The 27198-nt window shown below is 36.2% G+C and overlaps 1 protein-coding gene across 1 annotated transcript in view; it reads right to left on the bottom strand.

The window, feature by feature from the left end:
* CLVS2 (clavesin 2) overlaps nt 1–27198 on the bottom strand; it is a gene marked incomplete at its 3' end in the record, with an annotated part of 71503 nt that overhangs the window by 13315 nt on the left and 30990 nt on the right. Inside the window, exon 3 of the mRNA XM_079716377.1 lies at nt 236–346. Within this exon, the coding sequence (XP_079572503.1) occupies nt 236–346 (111 nt within the window). The remainder of the gene's footprint in view (nt 1–235; nt 347–27198) is intronic.

Raw genomic sequence — 27198 nt, 5'->3', positions numbered from 1 at the left:
CTCCCCATTTGTGGAAAAGCAAGAGAACTAGTTTTTATTTCTTTCACAGATACACTGTTCAGAATTAATCACAAGTTTTTACATTTTGTAAAATATCTTTTATGTTATCTTTTACAGTTATATTCAATACAGAAACACATTTTACCAGAGGACATGTTATACATGCAGTATGCATCATAATTTATTGAATGGGGGAGCAGAAAGGAAATAAAAAAACAAAGAAGCAAACAAATACCCTTTTCCGAGTCTTCTCCTTCAGGAAAGGCCGGATCACGGTATACAGGGCATGGATATACCATGGTTGGTTGACAAAATGAATTCCTCCAAATCGTGCTGGGAAACTATCCTAGAGTAACATGGCAGGGAAAAAAAAATCAAAACACGCTTTAAAACACTGAGAAGGTTTAGGGAAGGCCATATGGTATACAAATTTGTTATTCCGTACACTTAAATGATTATCTGTATAGCTAAGGAGAAGAAAGAAGGAAGAACCTTACTGCAATTAATCATTGTAACTTTCAGACAGAAACTGAAGCAATATGTAATAAAGCACATCTTTCTCAAGAATAGGTTGTTGATAGGAATTTCAGCATTTTTAGGAGTGCCACGTTTTAAGCCTGCAAACTGCTAACAGTCATTATAGACCAAGAAATATAAGTAAAAGACTTTAGAAATTTGTCAAATAATGAATCTATGTTAGATAAGTGTATATTAAAATGTATTTAAATTAAAATGTTTTATTAAATTTCAATGTAGTTATCTATAATGTGAGGATGGTCAGATATCAAAACTCACTTTATTCTCTTTATTTTATTACCAACTTTACTATAAACACTCTCCTTTCCTTATTCCAACTACCAAAAAAATGAAACATGCTTAAGCAAAATAAAAACTTGGAATTGTAGTGTTAGAAATTTGCACATGCATTTTGCCAAGTTAAATGAAAGTTAAACCCTCTGAGCTCACCCAACAGGAGGAAAACGGGGCTATCACAAAGCCAGCCTCTCCTTCAGCAAGAACTCAACCATGTAAGGTTTGCATCTGAAGTGATGCAGAGGTGTTTTCCTCCTTTCTGTGACTAAATAGGTGCATCTCAAGTCCACCCCAAAATCTGAAGAGAATCCTTAAGCCAAATAAGTTACAACATTTGACAGTGCTATGGATTCTATGTAAATGGACCTAGATTTTGCTACTGGTTCAACATTCCACGCTGAACTGACTACAAAAGTCTCCTTTAAAAAACTGTGCCACTAGAAGTGTCTCTTGAGAGGCATCATAATAATTGGCATACATCTGGAGTCTACTGAGAACATAAACAGGAACAAAAGAGAAGAAACTGAAATAATTGTAGATCTATTTTCTTAATTTAAATTTTCTCTTGAACAAGATTCAAAAGATTTAAAAACATGGTTTAACATCATTAAGTTATCTTGTTTTTAGGGGACACTTATGAGCATTAGAAATTAATTAGTGATTTTATATATTGATTTTTAGAGTCAACAAACATTTTTTCTGCAACAAAATTTCTATCTTTGAGAATAACACACTATGAAAAAACCCCAGTACTTCAAATAATAAATAAATACATTCATAAGCTGTGTCTTATTTTATGTCAGTGTTTTACTTCTTTTATAAATTTGTAGCTTTCATTCATCAAGAGTATTACAAAACAGAAATGAATCAGGTAGAAATGCAGACATACTGTCTTTTAATTTTTTTATTTTTATTTTTTCAGCTAAATGTGCTTTTATTTTCATATGAAAAAATACATCTGACTTCCACATAGCAGGTTACTTTTTAAAAATTTTTTTATTGGAATATAGCTGCTTTACAATGTTGTGTTAGTTTCTACTGTACACAGGTATAGAGAACAAACATATGGATACCAAGGGGGAAATGGGGGGGGGGGATGAACTGGGACATTGAGATTGACATATATACACTATTGATACTATGTATAAAATAGATAACTAATGAGAACCTACTGTATAGCACAGGGAACTCTACTCAATGCTCTGTGGTGACCTAAATGGGAAGGAAATCTAAAAAAGAGGGGATATATGAATCATATATGTATATATGATTCATAGTGTTTTTTAAAATTATGACATTTTATACATAAAATGGAGATAAATAATGTATATACAATAAAGAGAATACTAATATGTGCCCTCCACTCAGCTTAAGAAATAGAATATAATTGGTAACCTTGAAGATCACTGTATTTATATATTCTTTCATTTCCCCCACATTTTAAAATTTCACATTGTATTTCAAATATAAGCATTTCTCTTGCTTATATCAATATTTTATATTTTATTTTATAAATGTTATAAATATATAAATATCATATTTATTATTTTGCATATTTTAATTTTATATTTTTGCTATATATATATATATATATATATATATATATATATATATATATCCCTTAAAACATACTGTTAAGTTTTTTAAGTACTTAAGCTTTACAAAAATGTCATAGTGAATGTGGTCGTGTAACAGTGTTTTTGCGGTTCGTTGTATTTGAAATTTAAACACGTTGTGCATAGCTATAGTTCATTGTCACTATTGTATAGCATACCATTGTATGGAACACCACAGTTTATTTTCTTCTGTCCCTGCACATTGTTTTCCAAATTTTCGGTTTGTTTTGCTATCACCAACACAGCTGCCCTGCAGACTTCATTCTCAGAAGTGTCTCTTGTGCATGTTCAGGTGTATGTGCAGGGTATTTATCTAAAAGTGTTAACGTTGAGTCATAGAGTGTATACAGTTCAACTTTACAAAATTGTTAGGAGCAAACTTCACCAATTTATACTCCTCTTTCCCCCAGTAATGCAGGAAGGTTCTGGCTGCTCCACATACTACACTTGGTATTATCCATCTTTCTAAGTTCTGCCAATCTAGTGGGTGTAAAATAGATTCTCGTGACACTTTAATTTGTTAGTTGCTTGGTCTTTGCTTATTTTAATTCCATCATTAATAACATTGTTTGATAACATAACCATTTTACACAGAGGTATTTTGTTTCTGGATCCTTGAGTGCCTAAATTTGTTATCTCTGCTGATCTTGTTCATGATATCTTGTTTATGGTGGATCATATTTGGCTAATATTAATCCTTGGGAATCCTGAAAGAGCTAGTTTGAGGATGCTTTTCTCCTGACAAGATCTATATTAGCTCCCACTAGGTTCTATCCCTGGATATGGGAAAGGCAGAGAGGTTCCTTAAACGTTTCCTGGCCAGCAGGGATTTTCCCAGCACAACCTTTCCCTAAGGATGCAGCACCTGGAGGAATGCAGGTTCTCACATCCAGTCCCCAACTTGCCCTCAGTGTGTGCAGGCCTCACGTCTTCTCCTGCCCACCGCGCACCCCCAGCAATCATTCCTCTCCAAAACTCTAGGTTCCTACAGTCAACACTGGCCTCCAGAACCACTCAAGCTTCCCTTATTCTGTTTCTTTCCAGTAGACTCCATGTGCTTGTCTCTGTTGGGACTTGTTTTATGTTCACCAGAGTTCAGTAGAGCATCTAGACATATTTTCATTGTGATTTATTCAACACCTTGATGTTTCATGGCAGGGAGATCTTTAAGAATTTTTAACCTACAGCACAACCTAAAGCAGAACTACTTAGTACACTTTTAAAATATACTCCTGAGTGAGCATTTGATCTCTAGAACAAAATCGAATGAACACCACCTATCAGGTTTTTAAGCCAGAAGTCTTAGCTCAGTGATTTTTAAACTTTGAGAACCACTTGGAGGTCATGCTTCTTCTACTGTGAACAAAGAATATACACATGTAAACACATAACTTACACACGATGCCATGGATTCCTTGGACACATCTTTAAATACAGAATGACTTGGTCAGTACCAAATCACAGTTAAGGCAGTGAAAGAGAAAGGAAAGCACTGACTTTGCAATCAAGTAGACCTAGATTAAAATTCTGACTTAACACTACCTCTATGTTAAAAAGGTATCAAAGTATCAAAGTCCAAAGCAAGGACATAATACTTGATTCCTTCCTTTCCTCACTGTGATGTCACTCATTTCCTTTCTCTTTTTCTTTTCCTTGTGGTATTACCATTATACACATGGTACACCTTTTGTAGTTGCCCTGCAGTCCTTGGATATTCTGTTCTGTTTTTTTTTTCCCTTTGTTCTCTTTGCATTTCAGTTTTTGAGGTTTCTATTGATATATCCTCAAGCTCAGAGATTCTTTCCTTAGCTGTGTCCAGTCTACTAAAAAGCCTATCAAAAGCATTCTTCATTTCTGTCACTGTTTTTGATCGCTAGCATTTCTTTTTGGTTCTTTTTTAGGATTTCTTCCTCTCTGCTTACATTGTCCATCTGTTTTAGCATGCTGTCTAGTTATTCATTAAAGCCCTTAGCATATTAATCATAGTTTAAAATTCCCAGTCTAATAATTCCAATATCCCTGCCATGTCTCATTCAGATGCTTACCCTGTCTCTTCAAATTTTGTTTTCTACCTTTTTTTCAGTTATGACTTATAATTTTTTCTTGATAGCCAGGCATGATGTACCAGGTAAAAGGAACTATTGTAAAAAGCCTTCAGTAATAAAATGGTAAGAGGTGGGGGAAGGTAAAGCATTCTATAGTCCAATGGATTAGCTCTTGGGCTTTTAATGATCATGTGCTTCTGGACTGTTAACTCACAAGTGTTTCTTGATTTTTTTTCTCCCCGCTTGGGTGGAGCAGGATGGCTAAAGTACCTGGAGTTGGGTATTTGCCTTTTCCCATGTGGAAGACTAAAGTTGGGAGTTTCCCTCTCCCGCAGGTCAGTTAAGCTCTAATAATACCCCAGCAGGTTAGGTTCTGGTTACCTGGTTTCTCCTGAGAGCAAGCCTTGATGAGAAGAGCAGAGTGCTCTGGCATATGTAAAAATGGTTCCTTTTCCCCTCCTCCTGATGCAAACACAAGGAGATTTTTCTCAAATATTTACTGTGATAACTTGGTCAAGATCCTGGAGGTAAATCTCACAAAAGTGTGGAGGGCCCGCCTATACCTGCTCCTCTCCCTGGAGGTTTTAAATCTCAGCATTTTATACAATGAGCCTCCAGCAATTCGTCATTAACAATTCAGGTTGTCCTTCCCCAGATTGGTTCCTACGTAGGTTTCTGATCATGACTTTCTGCCCCAATAAGCCAAGACTCTCTGTATTCACCTGTTTCTCTAATCTTGGGGGGGTAGGGGATTGCCCTGTGCCCTCACACCACTTTTATAGATCTAAGAATAGTTGTTGATTTTTCAGTCTGTTCAGTTTTTTCCTTGTTAGGACAGAGTGGTGACTTCCAAACTGTTTATATTAGGAACTGGAAACGAGAAGGCTGATCCCCTTTATTTCTGATCACACCTCAAGTCTTGCAGTATTTATGCCCCCACCTCTGTGTAGCTTCATAGTTTCACATTCACCTTCCATATGATGCCAGTGTGATCACAGTTAAATCCGAAACTAACTACATCCATTCCACTCCTTGGTACCATGTCACTTCCCCCCATCCCCTTCATGTCCGTTCATGTTCACATGCTGTTTAATCACTTGTTGATTCTGTTCCTTCCCATACGCATCCCTCCCTTTTTGTACCATCTGCTCTTACTAATCCCTCAAGAATTAGCTCAGGCAACATCATTTCCAGGAAGCCCTTTTGATCCTTTTCCTGTCTTCTCATCCCACTGCTCTCACATCAAAGCCCATCTCTACCATCACAGTGCCTAAGTCCATCACTGCACTTGCCGTGAGATACTAAATTTGTCTCTTTATTTGTCTGCCTCCACTACTAAATTGTGAGCTCTTTGAGTGCAGAGGTTGTGTGTTCCATATGGTCTGTTGGTGCTGGGCCTGGCATCCATTTCCACCTACTTCACGTCCCACCTAACAGAGCAGGGGATGGAAAGCTAAAACAGGAATCTATGTTAGCTAGGGTTCTGACTAGGTGAGATCTGTCAATGAGAAGCACTTGAATAAGATTTAAAGGACTAAAGGGAGGCAGCAATCACCTTCCTGTGCAATGACAGCTGCTAAGCAAGCTCTAGAAGAGCAATTGTTTACAGTAGTATCTGCACACCACCTTCCACTTTCTAGTTACCACCCTTGGAAAGTAAAAGTCTGTTGGGACATCAGCAGTAAGAGGGTGAAGACATCAGTTTCTTGACCTCTGAATCACATCTGCAGGGTTGTGACCTCAAAACCAAGAGATCAGTCACAGTCCTCTGTTATTTTCATTCCTCCTGCTCTTCCAGTGAGGTTTTAAGCACTCACTCACTGCATTTAAATCAATTTTTCCTTGAACTATCTAGAGAGATTTCTGTTTTGTGCACTGAATGCTGATCCAGACTGTGCCTGATTCATCCTTATACTCCCAGCATTTTGAAAACCTGTGTATGTGAATGTGTGTGTAAGCTAGATGAATATTTATTAAATGAAATACATTCTGATATTTATTATTTAATTAAACTATTTATATTCTCTGAGCTACAATTTCTTTATCTGCAACATGGGAAAAATATTTAACAGGACTGCTAATGGCTCACCATTGGTGCCACTCATTGAGCCCACCTTCTTGGTGCTGAGCTACCATATTAACTCCCACTTTACACACGTGGAAATGACCACGGTGGTAATTTTATAATATAGTTTATTGGGCAATTGTTTGGCCCTAAATAATACTACATAGTACAAAATAATAATCAAAATATTAAGAATATACAGTATGTTGATCATTGGCTCTGGCCACACTGCTCTTCACTGGAGACAAGGAAATAAGTGCTTTGCAATTAGTGAGAATATAGCCAAAATGGGCTGAAAAGAGTTAATAGAATTTCTACCTTCCAAAAGCTTTTGCCAATTCACCTACTTCCATTCATTTTTCCTTGAGCAGAACACTTGTGCTTGAGGTACAGATTGTCTGGCCTGAATTCTTCCGTTAATGGAAACTTGAACCACCAGAGCTCTAGTGGAATTCAGCATCTCTCCAAGCCTCTGCTGACCACAAACTCAAATAAATATCCTTCTTTGGGAGAAGATGGATTTGGAAGTACTTCCAGCATGTAATATGTGGGTTTCCTTAAGAGTTGACTGCCATGGCAAACAACTGCAAAACTAGTTCAATCAAAGCAAAGCCTTGATCTTCTCATTAGCATATAAACACTATGAACACAATAGACATTGGCACCATGGGCACCATATAGAGGGGTAAACGTATTTATACCTACCAAATATACATAAGAGAATTATTCACATATTTCTAGCCAAAAAAAATACGTTTGCCCTAAATATCTAGCTATTCAAGAAAAAAAATTTACAGAATCTGAACTATTCGCATGTAACTCAAATTTTTAACTGATTTTGATGAAATATAAAAATTGTATATTAAGATTAATACTACTATGAGTAAATTATCAGATTTGAGAACATAAATCAATATAATTTCTGGTGTAATTAAAGGTTGAGGTCACAAATGTGAGGAAAATGAACTTTTCTATTATTACATCAAAACTCTGGTCTTGTTTCACAAGTAAGACTGTCTAGGACTCCTAAACCAGACTGTCTAGGGTTTCTCAACTTCTTCTTAAACTTATCAACTGGGTTTAAGAATTGTCCTCAATGTGAACAGAGGCAAAAATTGCATTTGTAACTCACCCGTTCAGAATTAAATTTATTCGGCCTTTTTTAATGTTTGTTTTTCTTTTCCTCTTTTCTTGCACTTTTTTTGTAGCACTTAGTTTCAACTACTATATGCGCTATGGCAAAATGCATTTAGTGATAAATTGTAGCACCAGCACCTAGAAATTACACCTTTAATTCTACAACTCTACCTCTGAAGTTATACTAGGATCAAAAATATTGGACTATTATTTTATGATGTTTTAGAAAAAATATAAAACACGCTTGTTGTAGAAATTTTGATCACAAAATAAAATATAATTTTTATTTTTTATTTATTTATTTTTTTTGCAGTACGCAGGCCTCTCACTATTGTGGCCTCTCCTGTTGCTGAGCACAGGCTCCGGACACGCAGGCTCAGCGGCCATGGCTCACGGGCCTACCCGCTCCGTAGCATGTGGTATCTTCCCAGACCGGGGCATGAACCCGTGTCCCCTGCATCGGCAGGCAGACTCTCAACCACTGCGCCACCAGGGAAGCCCAAAATATAATTTTTAAAAAGTCACTCATAACCTTACCACCTAGAGACAAAAGCAATACTCTAAGCATCTTGAGGTATGCCTCCATTTCTTTTCAGTTATGTTTTATATAGATGACATGAAACTCTAACAGTCTGAAATTATGATAATAGTTTTTTTTATAATGGCTCATATATGTGCAACATACACAATAATCACTTTCTCTAAAAGTATGAGTAGGTATAGAAAGTAGGTGATTATTGTAGCAGTTGGTACTACTGGTTCCTTAGGTAGGATCAACATTAGCTTCCTTCAGATATGTTCAAACTTCTTAAGATTGGTCTGCTTTGATTGCTAGTGGGCAGCAGCCACATAGTACAGGGAGATCAGCTCAGTGCTTCGTGTCCACCTAAAGGGTGGGATAGGGAGGGTGAGAGGGAAACACAAGAGGGAAGAGATATGGGGATATATGTATACATATAGCTGATTTGCTTTGTTATACAGCAGCAACTAACACAACGTTGTAAAGCAATTATACTCCAATAAAGATGTTAAAAAAATAAAAATAAAAACTTTGAAAAGAAAGCATAAAAAATATGCAATTGAAAGATGAAGAGAAAAAAGATATAAAAGATGGTGTTAAGTAGTTATTAAGAATATTATGTTATTTGTATAGATTTTATGATATTTGTGGTATGTGGCAGTTTCTTAAAATGTCTAGTTTATAGTGATTCATTTCTTCATCATGAGTAAAATTTCATCTTGTATCTGAAAAAAAACAAAACAAACAAAAAAAAAACGATTGGTCTGCTTTGACGTGCTAACCGTAGAATGTTTTGCTAAATATGTATATTGAGGGTATTCTTTCTAGATGGTAAAATAGTATTTTAATACCTCATATCCATCTTTTAGAATGTTGTATTAGCTATTTGTCTACATGTTGTACCCATCTTCAGAAGGTTAAGATTCCTGTATGAAATCACGTTTGTTCTAGTTCCAAAGCCCTGCTCCCATTCCTTACCACTAGCACCCTGCGCAGCGTATGCAACTGAAAAGAATGGAACTATAGTTGTGATCCCATATATTTAGCGCCATCAATAGTGGACAGACAGATCCAGGCAAGTCATTCAACTACTTTCACAAGGGAAACAAAAATTTTTACCAAAACTAGTGCCTTCTGCCAAACTGCAAGAAGACAGGCAGGAAAGTATTTAATTATCAGCTAATTGGTATGTCTTTTTCTGTGCCTGTCTCATGACTGGTAATAAGCCATATGTAAATGAATGTAAATGACATATTGAAAACAAAGGATCTTGATCCTGGTATGGAGATAAGAGAGTTTACATTGAAATCATACACATGCAGGAGGATGCTTCATCTCCATCCTCTTAACTTCTAACTGTCCATTAAAACCTCATGCTATCCAGATGGGCATCAAATAAAGGAACTTAGATGAAAAAATTGTGTAGAAACAAAATTTCACCAAAAAGAAGTAATTGCTCTGATATGTAGGGAAACAATAATGATTAACATTTTCTACAACCAGTTTGTTTAACATTTAGAGTTCGTCATCAGAGAAAAGAGAAAAAAATAAGCGAATGGTTGGTAAAATGACCAGTGAATTCCTGTTTCAGGAAACAAGTCAGCCTTCAAAGATATATCACATTGTATTCCAAAATAAGCACTTAGCAAAGCTTTTTGTTTGATGAGCAATCTCTGAAACAAAATGCATGTAAATTACAGATTTAAATTTTTATGATTCCTCAGAAAACAGTCTTAATTTTAATAAGTGTTTTAAGAAACATGGATTAACCATGATGGATCATTTAAAAGAGTGATAAATAGGATACATTAATTTCCCATTAATAAGTGATATTCTTTTTAGAATTAAAAATTTTTGAGATATGAATATATTTTGAAATGATTTTACCCTTATAAAGGTTAAAATCTTAAATCCAAATACACACTAAAATATAGATAACAGTTTATGTTAAATTTTTAAATTTGAAAATTGATGTTCTTAGATTTGCATTTGCAAACTTTACAGTATCTGTTTGTTTTAAGACCTCTGGCAAAATGTCAGCTATTGTTTAAAGTGTCTATCATGAATACAAGTGTGTCAACATGAATTTCTATTAAGGGTGATCAACAGAATGTGCTCTACCCAAAGGCAAATGCATATCATTTATGACATTTCTATTTTAAAAAATAGCCACTTTCCTTCATCCTATATGCATCAATATTTGGCTAAAGAAGATTTTATGGCACCACGACTCCTAATAATGTCTCTTTTGCCCTGTCACTCTCCTTTTATAGAATTCAGTTCCCATTATAGAGATATGCTAGCTTTGTTCTTTTTCAGTTTTGTCTGAGGGTGTTCTCTGTTTTGTTTTTTTTTAAGTTAATTTGAAATGATGCCCAAGTGCAAGTGCAATGATATTGCCTGATATTCTCCTTTCTGGGGAACATAAAAGAAAACTTAGAGGGGCTCAATGGAGGGTTCTATCTTCTCAATGCAAATAACTAGGAAAACTGCTATAGGATTCTAAGGTATTAAATTATCATGTCCTTTAAACTGTGAGTGGACATGTGCTGTAGGGAGAGCAGCTCTCACACCAGCATTTTGAAGGCAGAGGCATTTGACTGCATTGCTTTGGTGATTGCTTGGACTGAGAGAGTCTTCCAACTTCCACTCCAGAGGACTAGGAGGAAACTTCTCTGGGTCACTCAGAACCCAGTGGTGGCCAAGGACTGCTCCAGCTCACAAAGCTACAGGCCTAGAGAAAGGGAAGGAGTGATCCTTTCCTCATCCAAGACGGCACATGATTATCATCTGCTCACATGAAAATGAGAATTTTGTAATATTCTTATTGTTGTAATTTTAATGTAGACCATCATTTCCCAATTTTTAATTTCGTTATAAAAATCTTAAATACAGTATAGTTCGCTTGCCTAAATCTACAAAGAATAACCTTACTTCCTCTCTCACGAGTAAATTATCACTTGTAAATAATGGTTATACACTAATTCCACAGGAAAAAACACAAATGTTATTCCATTTTTTCCTATTCCTGCTATGTTTTGAACACATGTATTGAGGTAATCTATAACACTCTTGACTTCTAGGTTCCAGGGGTAAATCCATGTACCTATTAGGTAAATGTCTCTGTCAGCAAAAGTATTCCTGTCCCTCCCTCTCAGCCACATAATCAGAATTATTAAATAGACCAGAGGGATTACTATGGAGAGAAAGCCTACGAGAGTACATTATGACTATATGATCAGGGTCTCTGAAATTTGTGGGCTGGAACTGACTAATCTTTCTCAAAATCTCAGGTATATGCTAATTCCAGACAAATCACTGTTTTATTATTGTGTTCTTGTGCCTATAGTTGATCATCTGGTGTTGGTTAACTTTGGTTCAAGTACAACCCTTCCCATCCTGTGAGGAACCCTGGAACACAATGTTGGTACATTACAGTGGATAGATCCCTATATCTAGATAAAACTCTCAAATTACACGGGTGACACAGTGCCATCAACTTTGCACATGGAAGGGTATGTCTGAGTCTTGAGTGCAGTAAAATACAGACAACTTAAAGTGGGATATTATATAAAATATTCCTCCTCGAAAGAGCACTACCTAGATAAAAAAGTTTCTTAAAGTATAACCAACACTGAAAATTAATTTGTAGCATGTTTAGTCATCACATAACTGAATGAGCAAGAAGATTTCTCTTTCATGAGCAAAATAAGTTGGTATTCTCCCCAGCTATTTTTTCTGTCAGAGAAGGTTGAAAACAGATTGAAACAAATCACAGCTACAGAGCCTTGACACGAAGACACAAGACTTATTTAAGTTAGTCTCTGCTGGTGTGTGTCTGGTACATGCAGGAGGTGAGACAGCCAAAAGGACAGGACACAAAGCTATTCTCACACCTCTTTACAATCCATGAAGTACCAATTTCAATCAACTATAACAGCAGGAGAGAACCCAAAGTCAAAACTACCACCTTATAAAAGCACTAGGTTCTTTTATTAAAACTGAACACAAAGCAAGGTTAACAGTTAATTGTGCCATTTCTAATCAAAATAGAATATATAGTAATTTTTTATGACCTGTACCTTGAGTCTTGTGGCTTCAATCTATGTGTTAGCTGTAGCAAGACAGCCTTACTTTTACCCCCAGACAGTACATCAATAATGAATTAGGTCTCCCACTTGACTTTTAAACTACTTTAGTAACACACATTCAGAAGTGCTGACGTTCTCATATTCAAAATTGCCAAAGGAGAATGAAGCGGCAGAACTTCAGCCAGAGGAATTCAGAAGAGCAAATTATAAAAATAATTAGGCAGAAGTCCTTAAGTGAATATTTCAGGACACTCCTGTCTACATCAGGCAGGTGAAACTGGCCAGTATTGTTTGTAATGGTGAAACTCAGTGCTGCAAGGGTTTGGCAAGACAGTATCTGTCGTATTCTGTTAAGGAAATAGAAATTGGTGAAACATTCCTGAAAGAAACCTCAAAGCATGTACTTTATTTCTCCTAATACCATTTCTAGAAATAAATTATAAAGAAATTATCATTAATTGGGGCAAAATTTTCTGTACTTGAATGTTTTGTACATATTTTGTAATGAGGAAAACACCAAGAACAATTTAAATTTATTTAACAAAAGAGTGAATAAATGAATAGTGTATTTATAATATATAATACTAAAGAGCCATTGAAATGGCATTTTCAAAGAATTCTTAATAACAGAAAACAATCAAAATATAATATTAGGCAATAATCCAGGAAAAAACTTTATTTTAACAAAGAATATAAAAGAATAGAAATATACATCAAATATTGGCCTGGTTAACTCTGTGTAATAGAATACTAGATGACTTTTATTTTATTCTTTGTATATTTTATATTTTTCAAATGTTCCAAAATGACCATACACCACACACACACACGCACACGCACACACACACACACATACACACTTAGAGAAATATTTTTTAAAAATCAATACAAAGACAACACAGAACTCTAAGCATTGATTAATGCTAACAAATATTTACTGAAAACTGCTCAAGCCTAAGAAACGTAAGGGGAATATGAATGAAGCAGAGTCCTTACTCTGAAGGAATTTATATTTTGGTAAAGAGAATAAGTAATGTAAACCAAGGAAAGATAATGTTCACAAAATGTTATAAGGTTTAAAGGAGAGAAAGGATGACAGATTGAACAGAAGTTGAAATGATGAGGAAAGAACTCTCAAAAGAGGCGGTATTTGGAATAAATCTTAGGGTGTCAGTGAGAATCTGGTCGCTGTAGATAAGGCAACAGAGTGAGTGGAAGAGAGCATCTCAGAGAGAAGGAGAAGTGGTACTAGACACGGGGAGACTGGGCCACCTTTGGGATCCAGTTGCCAGGACTGTTTGTCTGCAGTTGAATGTAAGTGTGAAGAAGTGTTGACAGCATGGCTGTCAGCAAGATGGTTTCGCAGTCCACCTGAGCCATCCAAGCTGTCTCACAAAAGATTTCGTGTGTACCTTGCACTAGGTCTCCTTGAGAAGAGTGGCATGTTGCAGTCGTGCTGTGGGAACATTAATCTAGCAGGGTTGTGTAGTTTGTTATGGAAATTGATATTTTAATATTTATGTTTTAGTGCAACCATTTTAACGTAGAGACATTCTGTCTCAGGTTAAAAATCAAAAACAACTAGAGTGTTAGTTTTGTCGTTTTGTTTTTTAATGACCAAGTGATGTGTGACACACACATCCATCCACCAGGTCCTCCCATCATGCTCACCTACCACATGCTCACCCGCAGCAGGGATAAGGTGGTGAGGGTAAGGGATGGGACAGGGCTGGAGTAAGACTTGGGAACTAATGGAGATAAGGATGGAATAAGAGTCCTGGGTGTCTCTGGTGCACATTTCTTGGAATATGAAACAGTGATTTTTATGTTTTCACCTGCCCAATTCGTTTGGTGAAGCCTTGCAAAATGTCCTACTTTACTTGATTTCAAGTAGGGAGAAAGGGAGGATGGACACATGAGGTCAAGCCTATTAGTGCTCTGCAGGTAACAAAGCCGAATGTGAGCCATATTAAGGTGTTAACTATAAAGAGAAAACAAGATACACTCTTCAGAATTATGGCGAAGACAGAAGAGGGAGCTTACAAGAGAATGGCTGAAAGTAGGCTGGCACATTTTAATCTTGGTTAGTTGAGAAACCACTACTTGTACTAGAAACTGAAAGAGGAAAAGGATTATATTTGAGGGGGAGTGTGATATGTCGAATTTCAAGTGGCAGTAGGCCATGTGGAGATGTCCCCAAGTTTGGATAACTCAGACTGGAGTAGAGATATAGAAAAGCAGAAACAGAGCAAAAAATGGAGATTCATGAATACACTGAAAAACATTTTAAAAGACTACAGACACCTGTAAATTTTAAAATGATAATAATACACATTTGTCTCCCGAATTGAAGTTCTTGACCACTATCATGTTGCCGGCATTGGAGGGAAGAGGTCACTGAAGCCAGTGTGATGTTTTCCAATCATTTGTCAGAACATTTTTAGCTCTACCAACTCCTTCCAAGACTATGTGGTGTCCATATGGATGGTGAGGCAGTGGATTATAAAGATAGCTTGAGAGGTTCTAAAGATGTTCAGGCACGTGTCCTTCAAAGAAGCACATATGAAAAACAGCACAGCCAAGGCTCACGGTGTAGGCAGCCCCTCTGCCTGACACTGCTAATGAGGAGCTCCCATTTAGTCTCTGAATATCTCCTGCAAGGCCAGGGGTAAGGAGGATGATTCCTCAGTTTAGCTAATCTGGGAATATTTACATTCTCTTACCTGTTAGTTTTACAACAGGAAGGAAGCAAGGGTATAGATTGGGATGGTCACCGCCCGCCCCCCCCCCACTGCCTCCAAAATCTGAAAACTCGTAATGAATGTACCTCTAAAAAAAAGAACTTCTAATTCAATGCTTCAAATATTTTACTGTGCTTTCCTTGTGTTTATTACAAAATCAAAGATACTTATCGATTTTGGTTACTTTGAGACAATTCTAATTAAAGCTACAGGAAATTCATGTGCGCTGTATAGGATTTGTATTCCTTTTGCTTTACCTTCTGTGACTTTATTGGCAGTAATAATCATCCAAAGCTATTCCCTGGAAGTTTGCCTTCACATTGCTGTAAACTCCTCCTACAAATAAAGCTCCTTGGGAAGTTGTATTCAACAAGCTGTTGCACCATGGTGCATTTCATCGGAGTGGAGATGTCAAAGATTGGCACTTACTGTCCCCCCATAGCATTCCTATGCACTCAAGGCCTCCTTGAGTGCACAGGAACTGGAGAGTTCATATTAGTCTTTGGTCTGCCAATTTGCATGAACAAGATATGGAAGCATCTTTATTTGTCCAAACATTCATATCAGGGCAACCACACACATCTCTGGTCTTTCTTTCTATAATCTCAGTCATGGTATATACATAAAAAATAAAATAAAATTCTAGCCCACCCACATAAAGTTGCAGAAAATCCTCAAGAAAGCACAGATTTCCTGAAAAGTTATTTCCAATGATTGCTGTATGCATGGATGTATGTGTTTAAGAAAGCTCCATAGCTTCAACCTCTTCTTTGCAATTCATGAGTAGAAGAGATTTCATGCCTTGCCCTTCACCTGCCCTTGAAGGGAACACAACAATTCTGAACTAGTGACAAAGCTGGTAGATATCCATTTTATATAACGTGTAAATCTGACTGGGGCAATGCATGTCATTTAAAAAATTGAAGTATGTGACACATTTAGGCTGATATTTTGTTCAGTGTAATTTTTAAAAACTCACTCTCAAATCTTTAGAATAGTCCATGGCTCAACCATGAGTTGCAATTTAGGTGGATTCCAGAGATTTTGGAGACAAAACACAGACAGCTACACCTTTTCTCCAACTTCAACACTCTCCCCACCCCATCCATGTAGTTTGTCATTGGATCAGGTTTTGATCATATTCCTTTTTTTCTATCATCTACTTACAATTGCTTTAACATGGGTTCTATCTGTGTTCATGTATGTACATATGTATGTACATATGTATGTATTTGATGGAAAGCTCCACATGAAGTTCTATGTATTAACTCTAAAAAAATAACCCCCACCTTTAGGTAAAGTCATCAAAAAATTCCTTTACAAGTAAATATTAGCAAAGGAGTAGATTTTACTTTAAAAAGTGTTGCTTTGGGGCTTCCCTGGTGGCGCAGTGGTTGAGAGTCTGTCTGCCGATGCAGGGGACACGGGTTCGTGCCCCGGTCCGGGAGGATCCCACATGCCGCGGAGCGGCTGGGCCCGTGAGCCATGGCCGCTGGGCCTGTGCGTCCGGAGCCTGTGCTCCCCAACTGGAGAGGCCACAGCAGCGAGAGGCCCGCGTACCACCAAAAAAAAAAGAAAAAAGTGTTGCTTTTATCTCTCCAATAGTCTCTGCCATATAGATCTGACCAAAAACAAAACAAAACAGCAAAAACTATTCTACTTCTTTCAATGATGCAAAATAAAAATGTTATTCTGAATGTTATTCTATGGTTTTCTTCAAAAGAGGTAATAAAAGTTTATTTCTCATTCAACAAGGATTTATTGTTTTAAATATACATTGGTACGATGTTGGTGGTGAGATCCAGACTCTATAATATTTTCACTTTTTTAACCATTCAGAAGGTACTTGTATCTATCTATTTACTCGCTGATTTTTAAGTTTTTAATTATAGACTCATAGGAAGCTGCAAAACTGAAAGAGAGACCTCCTGCACCACTCCCCCTTCCGCGCCCAATGGAATATTTGTACAATCCACAAAGTTTACTCAGATAACATCAGTTTAACAAATACTCATTTGTGAGTGTGTTTGTATGTACGTCTATGCAATTTGTATCATCTGCGTAGCTCACCACATTCAAGATGCCTAAATGATCTATCACCACAGGGTTCCCTCCTGCTACCTCTCCAGAGTCACACCCAACCTGACCCCAATCCTTCATCTCTGGTAACCATTCATCTATCTTCCATCTCTATAATTTTGTTATTTTGAGAATTTTATATACAAGTAGAATCATACAGTATATAACTTTTTGAGACTGGCTTTTCTCATTTACATAATGCCCTTGATATACTTCAAAATTGTTGTATGTAGCAATAGTCATTTTTTCCCCTTTTTATTACTAAGTAGTATGCCATGGTATGGATGTACCACCATTCACTCCTTTTAGGACATTTGGGTTGTTTCCAGTTTGGGGCTATTATTAAGAATATTTGTGTGTATCGTTTTGTGTGAACATAAGTTTTCATTTATCTGTGATAAGTGCTCCAGAGTGAAATTGCTGGGTGATATGGTTGCATGTTTAGTTTTATAGAAAACTGCCAATTGATCTTCAGAATTGCTGCAGCATTTTACATTCCCACAAGGAATGTATGAGAGATCTGGTTTCTCTGCATCTTTACCATCATTTAGTATTTTCACTGTTTTTAATTTTGTTTTTATTTTAGCAATTCTGGTAGGTATATACTGATATCTCATTGTGGTATTAATTGCATTTCCCTACATGCAAAAATGTTGAACATCTTTTCATGTGCTTATTTGTCATCTGTATATCCTTCTCAGTGAAATATATGTTCATTTACTTTGCTCATTTTATTATTGGAGGGTTTTTTCAAATGTTGACTTTTTAAGAGTTGTTTGTTTCCTAGATAAAAGTTCTTTCTCGCTTATGTGGTTTGCAAATATTTTCTCCTTGCTTGCAGCCAGTCTTTTCATCCTTTAAACAGGGTGTTTCATAGAGTAAATATTCTTTAATTTTGATGAGGTTCAATTTTTTTTTTCTTTTATAGATTGTGCTTTCAACATCAAGTCTAAGAAACCTTTTCCTAGCCTTAGATCCTAAAGATTTTCTTTGATTTTTTAGAAGTTAGAGCTTTGTATTTTACATTTAATTCCATAATCCATTTTGAGTTAATTTTTGCATAAAGTTTGAGGTTTAAGTTGGGATTCATTTTTTTGCCTGTGGATGTCCAGTCACTTCCTGCATCATTTGTTGAAAAAGCTATACTTCCTCCACTGAATAGCTCTCACATTTCTGTAAAAAACAAGGGCATATTTGTGTAAGTCTATTTCTAAGTTCTCTATTTTGCTCCATTTTTCTATGTGTTTATCCCTCTACCAGTTCAACGTTCTAATATTTATATCTAATATTACTGTAGCTATATAAATTTGACACAAAAAGAACAAAATCTACTTCTTCTCAAGATGTAAATTAAAACTATTTTCCAAATATATCACTATGTTGTTCTCTAAAACATAAATAAAAGTTTATTTTTAAGGAAACAATTCCGTCCCTAGAAAAAGCTGAAAATTAACTTGCCATTTTATACCTTTCAATTTAATAAGCCAAATAATGTTAGTTTGAAACGTTTCTGTTAAAGCGAGAAAAGATTAATATGCCAACATGAAAAAAATAAACTCCAAACTTGAATAAAAAATACATATCTAAAGGTTGAGAAAAATTACTAGGAAAAAATATACAACTAAGAAATAATTAAATTTTTAAAAAACTCTGGGGCTTCCCTGGTGGTGCAGTGGTTGAGAGTCCGCCTGCCGATGCAGGGGACACAGGTTCATGCCCCGGTCCGGGAAGATCCCACATGCCACGGAGTGGCTGGGCCCGTGAGCCATGGCCGCTGAGCCTGCGTGTCCGGAGCCTGTGCTCTGCAACGGGAGAGGCCACAACAGTGAAAGGCCCACATACCGCAAAAAAAAACAAAACAAAACTCTGACATAGATAAAGAAACAACAGACAACAAATAAACCTTTGGTGTTTATGATATACAGAATGCCCATAGCCTCTTGGACAAGTCTGTCATTACATAATCTTAATTTTATAACTGAGAAAACTGAGACACAGAAAGTTTAAAAATTTAAAGGATTAAAGATCTAATCAAACTGTTGTTAGTTAAGGTGAGCATGGACTCTACCATAGTTTCAAATCTACTTCTTAGTCTCCTCTGCTATAATTTTTTGTCTATTAGTGAGAAAGAGACCAAATTTTGAATATTAAACTTAAGTATCATACTAAGAAAATACTGCACATACTCCTGTAGCAGTGACACTGCTTCAGTCACTCTACAGCCAACACACACCTTTATCATTTTCTTAGTTTAAGCAAAAAAGGGCTTCACATTTTATTGATGATACATGTATTTAAGGAACATTTGTTAAGCTCTACTTTTTGCCATTCCCTTAGTGATGGTGAGTAAGATACCATCTCTGCCACCGATGGATTTTTCCATTTAGTTGAAATTAAAATGTTATATTCTATGTTTTACCAGAGAGCATTTTGGTGGCTTACAATGATACAAAACTTTATTTTAAAGTAAAGTGAGTAGTTTCTGATTTAAAATGACAGACTGAGCATGTGCATTTGTCTCCCTTACTCCTGAGGCTTCATTACAATGATGGGAAAGGAATGTTTTTGAGGAAATGAAACCATAAATAGTGAGCAGAGTGGAGAAAAGAAACATGATCACTTAAATTATTTCAAAGCATTTTTAGAATAGTTGAAGGATTTAAAAGTCTAATGAATAAAATAGAGGCAATACAGACAGGTATGAGAACAAGAAGAAAGAGATTTTAAACAAGAAACAGTAGATTTAAGCCAGGAATTCACTGAAAAACAATACAGTATGATAGTCATGCAGCAAAACTAGAAAGCAATTAGACAACTTAGAAGAGAAAATGACTGGGCTAAAAGAAAAATGATTTTTAAAGGAATAAAAAGAATTTCATGCGTAAATATTATGAAAAGATGACTATAAGATACTGGCAGTGAATAGTGGGAAAAGGTCTTTTACTTTTAGTTATAAGCTCTTTTATTTTTATGAAGAAGTAAATATCTTGATATAATATTTTTAAATGGAGTTAAGTATAAAAGAAGGAAAAATAAGACCAAGATTCTCAATAATGAGACTAATGCAGTAACGTATATGTAGAACTAGTTAGTACAGATATATCCCTGAGTGTTTTAGGAGCAGAATTTGAAGATATAATCCCTGAAAATCTTCTGGAAATAGTTACTTAGAAGTTCATCAGATTTGTGAGTAGACATGTGAGCTGGAATTAGAATTGGCATTTGCTTGTGAAAACAAGCAACTTTTAGAGGTGGCCTAATAGAGACACCTAACACAACAGAAATTCATCCTTACTCTACTCTGTGATGAGCTGAATGATAACCTTTCAGGTAAGATTAAGATCCTCCATGATTTCTTAATGATTTCAACCCCATCCTAATGCATAGCAAGCAAAGTAGCAGTTAAGGCCCTAGGATTTACTCCCTCTAGCTTGGTAGAGCAAGTTTTAGTCTCAGATATTAACATGAAGAAGAAAGCATGTGCTGTCATTTGGATCTGCCCACCTTGGTTCCACTCCGATACTATCTGGACAGCAAAGTCCAGTTTGGAGCTAAGAAAAAAGACAAAGGGAAGCAGATCTAAAGAAAATGTTACTGAAGATACGGCTGACTTTCATGCTTAGCTAGCGGGGAGTGAGCAATTCTCTAAGCAGTCATATATGAGTCTGAAGAACATACAGTTTTAGGTGGCATAAAGCTTGACTTCAACATGACTCATTCCTGCTTCTCTCTCCCATAGTGCTGAGAACATTAAAACAGAACCTGAGATAAGGTTCTTGGATCACTGGGACTCCACTGGATATTAAATATTATGCAAAGAATTCAAGAATCCAGTCTCTTACCTGTCTCTTATAATAGCTCCATAAGACCAGAGATGAGATCAAAGACCAGAGAGAGATCAAAGATCAGACACAGATAGAATTGAACAAGAAAAGAACTAAATGTATGCACTTTTATTAACAGCCTATTTAAAAGCCTATTTCAAAGAAATAAGAAAAAAATGACATAAAAGGAGACATTGGGATATTATAAGGCAACAGTGTGATGGTGATAAACTGTAACTTCCTGCCTTTCCCCAGTCGGTGTTGTAGAGCTGTGACAGAGCTTTGACTCGGCTCTCTGTACGGCTCGCTAAAGGTCTGGTGTACGGAGGTTATGAGCATTTTGCTAAGCGAGGATGATGCATCTCCAAGTCCAAAACCTTCTCCATGTAAGACGATTCATGAGAACTAGTCTCACAGTAGTTTTAACAAAAACTGCCTCATCAATCTGTGTTTTAATACACAGGTTCCTTGTTACCTGTGAATTCCATCATCAGACAGTATTTGCTATAAGTACAGTTGATGATATGCTTAAGTGAACCAACAGCATGTTGCAACTGTTACACAGTGTTTCCCTCTGTTTAACCCATCCTTTATAACAGGTCCACCAGATTTTCTATTAAAATACACTTTTCCTGTCAAGTCAAAATCTCGACTGATCACCCACAGAAAAAAATTTGAACTCTAGAGTTGCATTCATGACCTTATACTATTGGTATCAATTAACTTTTGCAACGTTATTTCCTACTTTACTTTTTCATGAATGCTAATATACAACTAAATTAATCTACTTGCTAATACCCATCATGTACATCATGTACATATTCATCTCTGTTTTTTCCCCTAACTGTCCCTCAGCATGTAATGCTTTTAATGATGCATTTCCCTTATCTCAAAATCCTTCCAGGACCTTCTACGGATATCTTTTTTCTTATTCCTTTCCTTAAGTAAAATATAACTGCCCTTTCCTTTCTCCCTCTTTAGTATGTTATTTGCACTTTTACAGAGCATTTGCGATTTTAAGTTAACATCATCTTTGGCTATTTAATAATATACTTTACTAATGGTGGGAAATATTTGCCACACTGATACAAACACATGTGGAGTAATTACTTTTTTACTTGGGGATAAACTGAAAAAAAATGTTTTGAATTTAGAAGAAGGAAACTAGAGTGATACACTATTTAGAAACTTTGTCATGAGAGAAAGGATGGAGGAACAGGTCATTGGTATTTGGAGAAGAAAATCATAAAATAAAAAATATCAGATAGCTCCAAATGTTCAAAGGAACAACACTCTATGTTTTTGAAATATTGTTATGTAAAGGGCCAGGTACTAGGTGCAGTAGCATTGATCCTGTCTTCATGAGTTGGTATAAGGACCAATGGGTGCAAGATTCAGAAGCAGATTTTAGCTGAATTTAAGAAAGATCTTTGTTGCCAAACTCAGAGATGGAAAGGACTGCCTTTTGAGGTGCTGCACTAGCAGGCTCAGATTGTGTATAAACGGAAGCTGCAGAATCATCTCTTAAGACTACCACAGAAGTAATTCTTACATAAGATTGCCTGTGTGACTTCTACGTTTCCTTCAAATGCTAAGATTCTAAAGATTCTAGCCACTTCTACACTAAACTTTTCATGACAGCATCTGACATAGAATGTGCTCCTGTGTTGTGTACCTGCTGAAACTAATTTAGATATATATAGAATGGTCAAGAGCCCAATACAGAATGACATAAAATGCCAAGAAATGGCATCCTAATTAGATAAGAAAGATCACATTAGGCTGCTCTCTGTTATTTTAATACTTGGTTTTCCATTCACTTGTACTTAGTATTAGTCTAGAAAGTCTACAGGAAAAAGAAGAATCTAGTCATGAATCTGTAACCCTTAAATATTTAAAATATGTGAATAGTTGTTTATAATTTACCAACATTTGATCAGATTTTAGAAGAAAATTAATTCATTAAAAAGTCTTATAAAACAGAATGCACTTTTTTGTACATTCAATATCATAAATACAGTTTATAATCAGATCTTGAGCAAATGAAAGTATAAACCTTTTCAAGAAAATCTTTTCCACAAAAGGCTTTACCATGAGTAACAACTAATTTAATGTTTCAAGAGTATCTTTTTTTTGAATTTTATTTTATTTATTTTTTATACAGCAGGTTCTTATTAGTTATCCATTTTATACATATTAGTGTATACATGTCAATCCCAGCCTCCAAGTTCATCCCCCCACCCCCCACCCCTGCCACCTTCCCCCCTTGGTGTCCATACATTTGTTCTCTACATCTGTGTCTCTATTTCTGCCTTGTAAACCGGATGGAATTCTAATTTGGGTCCCAAACCGCTGCCTCGCCAAAACCTCTGGTTTGTTTCATTTAAGGTAAGCCTGACAAGCTCCGGGTCTATGGAGCATGCCAGAACCCTTACTTCTCGTCTGTTCAAAGAGACCAATGTGAGCAAAGACATGGGCTGGGGGAGAGTGTCTGGTGACTAGATCACGTTTTAGAAAGACAACTGTGATTACCACGTCCATGTTGAGGAGGAACTGGACAGGGTCCAGTTGGAGGCAGGGCCACTGATTTATCTTTGGAGATAACAAAGGTGAGAGGTAACAAAGATTTAAAGGAGGATAGGAAAAAAATGTGAATCGGAAAGGACACAGAAAAAAGTACCCTCCCCTTCTTTTTCATATCATTTGGCCCGAGCTAATGCGGACTTTCAGCATCTCTGGGCTGGACTGCTATAAAATTGTCTCCTAAATTCCCACTTTTCCAACTTCTTTCTTTAAGATTATCGCACTCCATAGATATTGGTGGGCTGAAGTCATGAACAAATGAATTATATCACATTAGTTTTTCAATTGGCCACTTTCCATGATTTGTTCTCTGACTTAAAATACTCATTTATTCTCCAGTCTTCATAAAATACAGTTTAAATTCAAAGTCCATCCCACTTTGACCCCAACCTATCAGATTTCTCCAGTGTATCTTTCTTGCCTACCTTACATCAACTCATCACATGAGACTGCCTAGACTTATAACATATCCAAAATGCAATGTATGAATTTTCACTCTATACTTAGCTGCACTGTTTCCCTCCCTATGCATCTCTATATACCAAATCATGTCATCCTTGAAGATATGCTCAATCTTTAACTCTTACATAAAACATTTATAGCATTTTAGTCCATACACCACAACTCCCTCTTCTGAACTATTAAACAATTTCTGTCTGTAAAAATTTATTTTGCCATTTATAGAACCAATTTTAATAATATAAGGATATGACTGGTAGGCAGAAATAAGATGTACTGTTTAAAAGCATGATTGTCTTATAAGGTGTAATTTATGTCCACTTTTTGTCTTTTACTTAATTCATCGATGGCTATCTTATTCAGATTTGCATAAAAATGTTTTTAAATGGGGCTTATTGATGGCTGTTTAAAAATTCAACTTCCTTCTTTTCTCCTACCAAACACTGGTTAGTTCATATCAGGTATATTAGCATAATATTTTGGATTATATATCAGCCTGGTAGCTTCATAAAACATGCTTTTTAAAGCATGTCTGATCTTTAACTCTGAAGCATATTTACGTTTCCACTGACTCTGTTTTCCTAGGTCTTGATGTAAATTTTCTTTGTGGTTCCCAAATGTGACCCATCACAGCTATATGAGTTAGCACTGCATAATTTTCTTAAGATGAGCAGCTGCAGCTGCCTGATTCTATTAATTTTCTCGTCAGACTATGTTAATATCACTTTAAAATAGAAGCTAACCTTTTTAACATGGCATATTGTATACTTATTTGTTAAATAATTTGCTTTATTTTCTACTGTATATCATGACTACTTGAAATAAAATTTTTAGGATAAAAATACTATGTTCCCAATGGTAAAATGTATAAAATGCAGAAAGTAGGAAAAGGAAAATTTCTCCACAGTCCTACCACTCTCATATAATCATTGCTTACATTCCAATGCATTTTCTTCTCCTCTTTGTTTAACATATTATTAACATAAATGTGATCATATTTTCATACATTCGTTTCTATCACACACACTTAAGATTATTAATAATCATTGCCCATATTATCACAAACTCTTTGCAAACATTACTCGTAGCAGTTGAAAGATCATCCACCATAGAAATATCTTGGTGCTGCAGGGTTCTTCCTCACAAGGATCTATATTCTCCTTCAGCTCATGGATTCTGAGTCTGAGAACTATCTCAGGTCAGGAAACTAGGCATAATATTCTAACTTTATATTCGGATAGCTGCCTTCATTCCTTTTCTCTTTTTTCTCTTTTAACTTGTTTTTTGTGTGTGTGTGTGTGTGTTTTTTTTTTTTTTTTTTTTTTGGCGGTACGCGGGCCTCTCACCGCTGCGGCCTCTCCCGTTGCAGAGCACAGGCTCCAGACGCGCAGGCTCAGTGGCCATGGCTCACGGGCCCAGCCGCTCCGCGGCATGTGGGATCTTCCCAGACCGGGGCACGAACCCGTGTTCCCTGCATCGGCAGGCGGACTCTCAACCACTGCGCCACCAGGGAAGCCCTCGTTTAATATTTTAAGCAATATTTATTGTCTTCCTATCTTTCTTTCCCAATAGGAACACCATGTTTAATAACCATATCCATAGCTCCCTTAGGGCCAGGCCCTTATGTTTGCCACTCCAACCTTGCTACTCATTATAATAACTGCAGCTTAAGCTACTTTTGATTACTAATTCCCCTGCAGCTTTCACATTTCTTAGATATTGCACTCTCCAGTGTATGTTCTCCCATGAGTATCTCATCCTATTTCACCACTATGAAAGTTTTAAGAGTTGCAGGTCTATAACATGCTTTTAGTCCACCCAGGACCAATGATATGATCCTCCTTGCCAGCCAACTGGTGAGTTATTTAGTGGAACTGTTATCTTGCCATTGAGGAAGTCTTCATCTAGTTGAAAACAGTGAGGAGAGATATGGATGTTAATCATGTAAAAACAAGTCTCTTCATGTATTTCAGCAGAAAATATTTGTGATATTCCCAAGAGTGAAAATCCCCAAAGTCTTACATCCTGAGAACAAACCAACGAGTTCCACATGTTATAAATCACAATACTTTTTATTATCACATTTAACCATTATCTTACAACTTGGAAGAACAAATGTAGTGACTATAAACTTCAAAGAGAAAATTACCCACTTAATTTCTTAAAAAATGCATTGTTTTCAGAAAAAGGGGGTGAGAGACTTTCTTCCCACCTAATTTTAGTTGGTGAGTTTTGCATGATCTGCCAAGTTAGGTTGATTAATTATATTATATAACCACTGTATTTTGTTCTAAAGATGTAATCTTCTTGTTACATAGTTTATTTATATTATCTTCTCCAGCATGGGGCAGGGAAGAAGTGCATGGTCAGGACTGACTGTAACGAAGTGACTTCTCTGACTAGGTATCATGCCAATCTCTTTCATATATGTTATCTTGTTTAATCCTCAAAATAACACCAGGTGGAAGGTATCACTCCCATTTTATATGTGGTAACAGTGACTGCGATCAGTTAAGTAGTCTATTTAAAGTTGAAATCTGGATGTGGCTGAGACAAGACTTAAGCCCAGGAATGCTTGCTTCTAAAGTCTGACCTATTCTAGCACTTGTCAGGGGAGAGACAATTCTGCTTTCAACTATATCCTATATAATTTTTGTCCAAATACCTCTTTATGAAGAAAGCATATAATCAAACCATGACTTTCCTAGCAGTTTTCATGGGTGAAAGAAGACAATCTCTTTCTTCCTTACATGACCTTATGATGAAACACAAATCACAGTGTCATTTCTCTTACCCTATATCCAACTTAGGAATGTTTTTGTGTTTTTAAAATTAGGATATAAATAACTTATGGGAAGATTCCAAGAATAAAGCAAAGAGAGGTGATAGTTCTAATTCCAATAGTTCTAATTCCAATGCCGATACATGAGTTTCCAGTAAACAATTCCAAAAAAACAGGAGCTAAATAATAAAGGGAAAGCCTTAAAAGGAAAACCTTGGACCACGTGAAAAATGTAGCCTTGACTCAAACATAGAAACTATGAGACTCAGGGAAAATGAAGGAAACCTCTACTTCTGTGAGTACTGTGACCTATTCTAAGAGGTAGAGGGGCTTACTTTAAAGGCAGTGATGACAAGAGAAAACCAGAACTGCAAAGCGGAAAAGACAAACCGCAGCAATGGAATTTCTGGGAGCTCTCCGTGGTGCTGCTCAATTCAGCCTAA

Source organism: Hyperoodon ampullatus (genome assembly GCF_949752795.1).
Source record: "Hyperoodon ampullatus genome assembly, chromosome: 12".
Taxonomy (NCBI): Eukaryota; Metazoa; Chordata; class Mammalia; order Artiodactyla; family Ziphiidae; genus Hyperoodon; species Hyperoodon ampullatus.
This window is presented reverse-complemented; position numbering and strand designations above follow the sequence as displayed.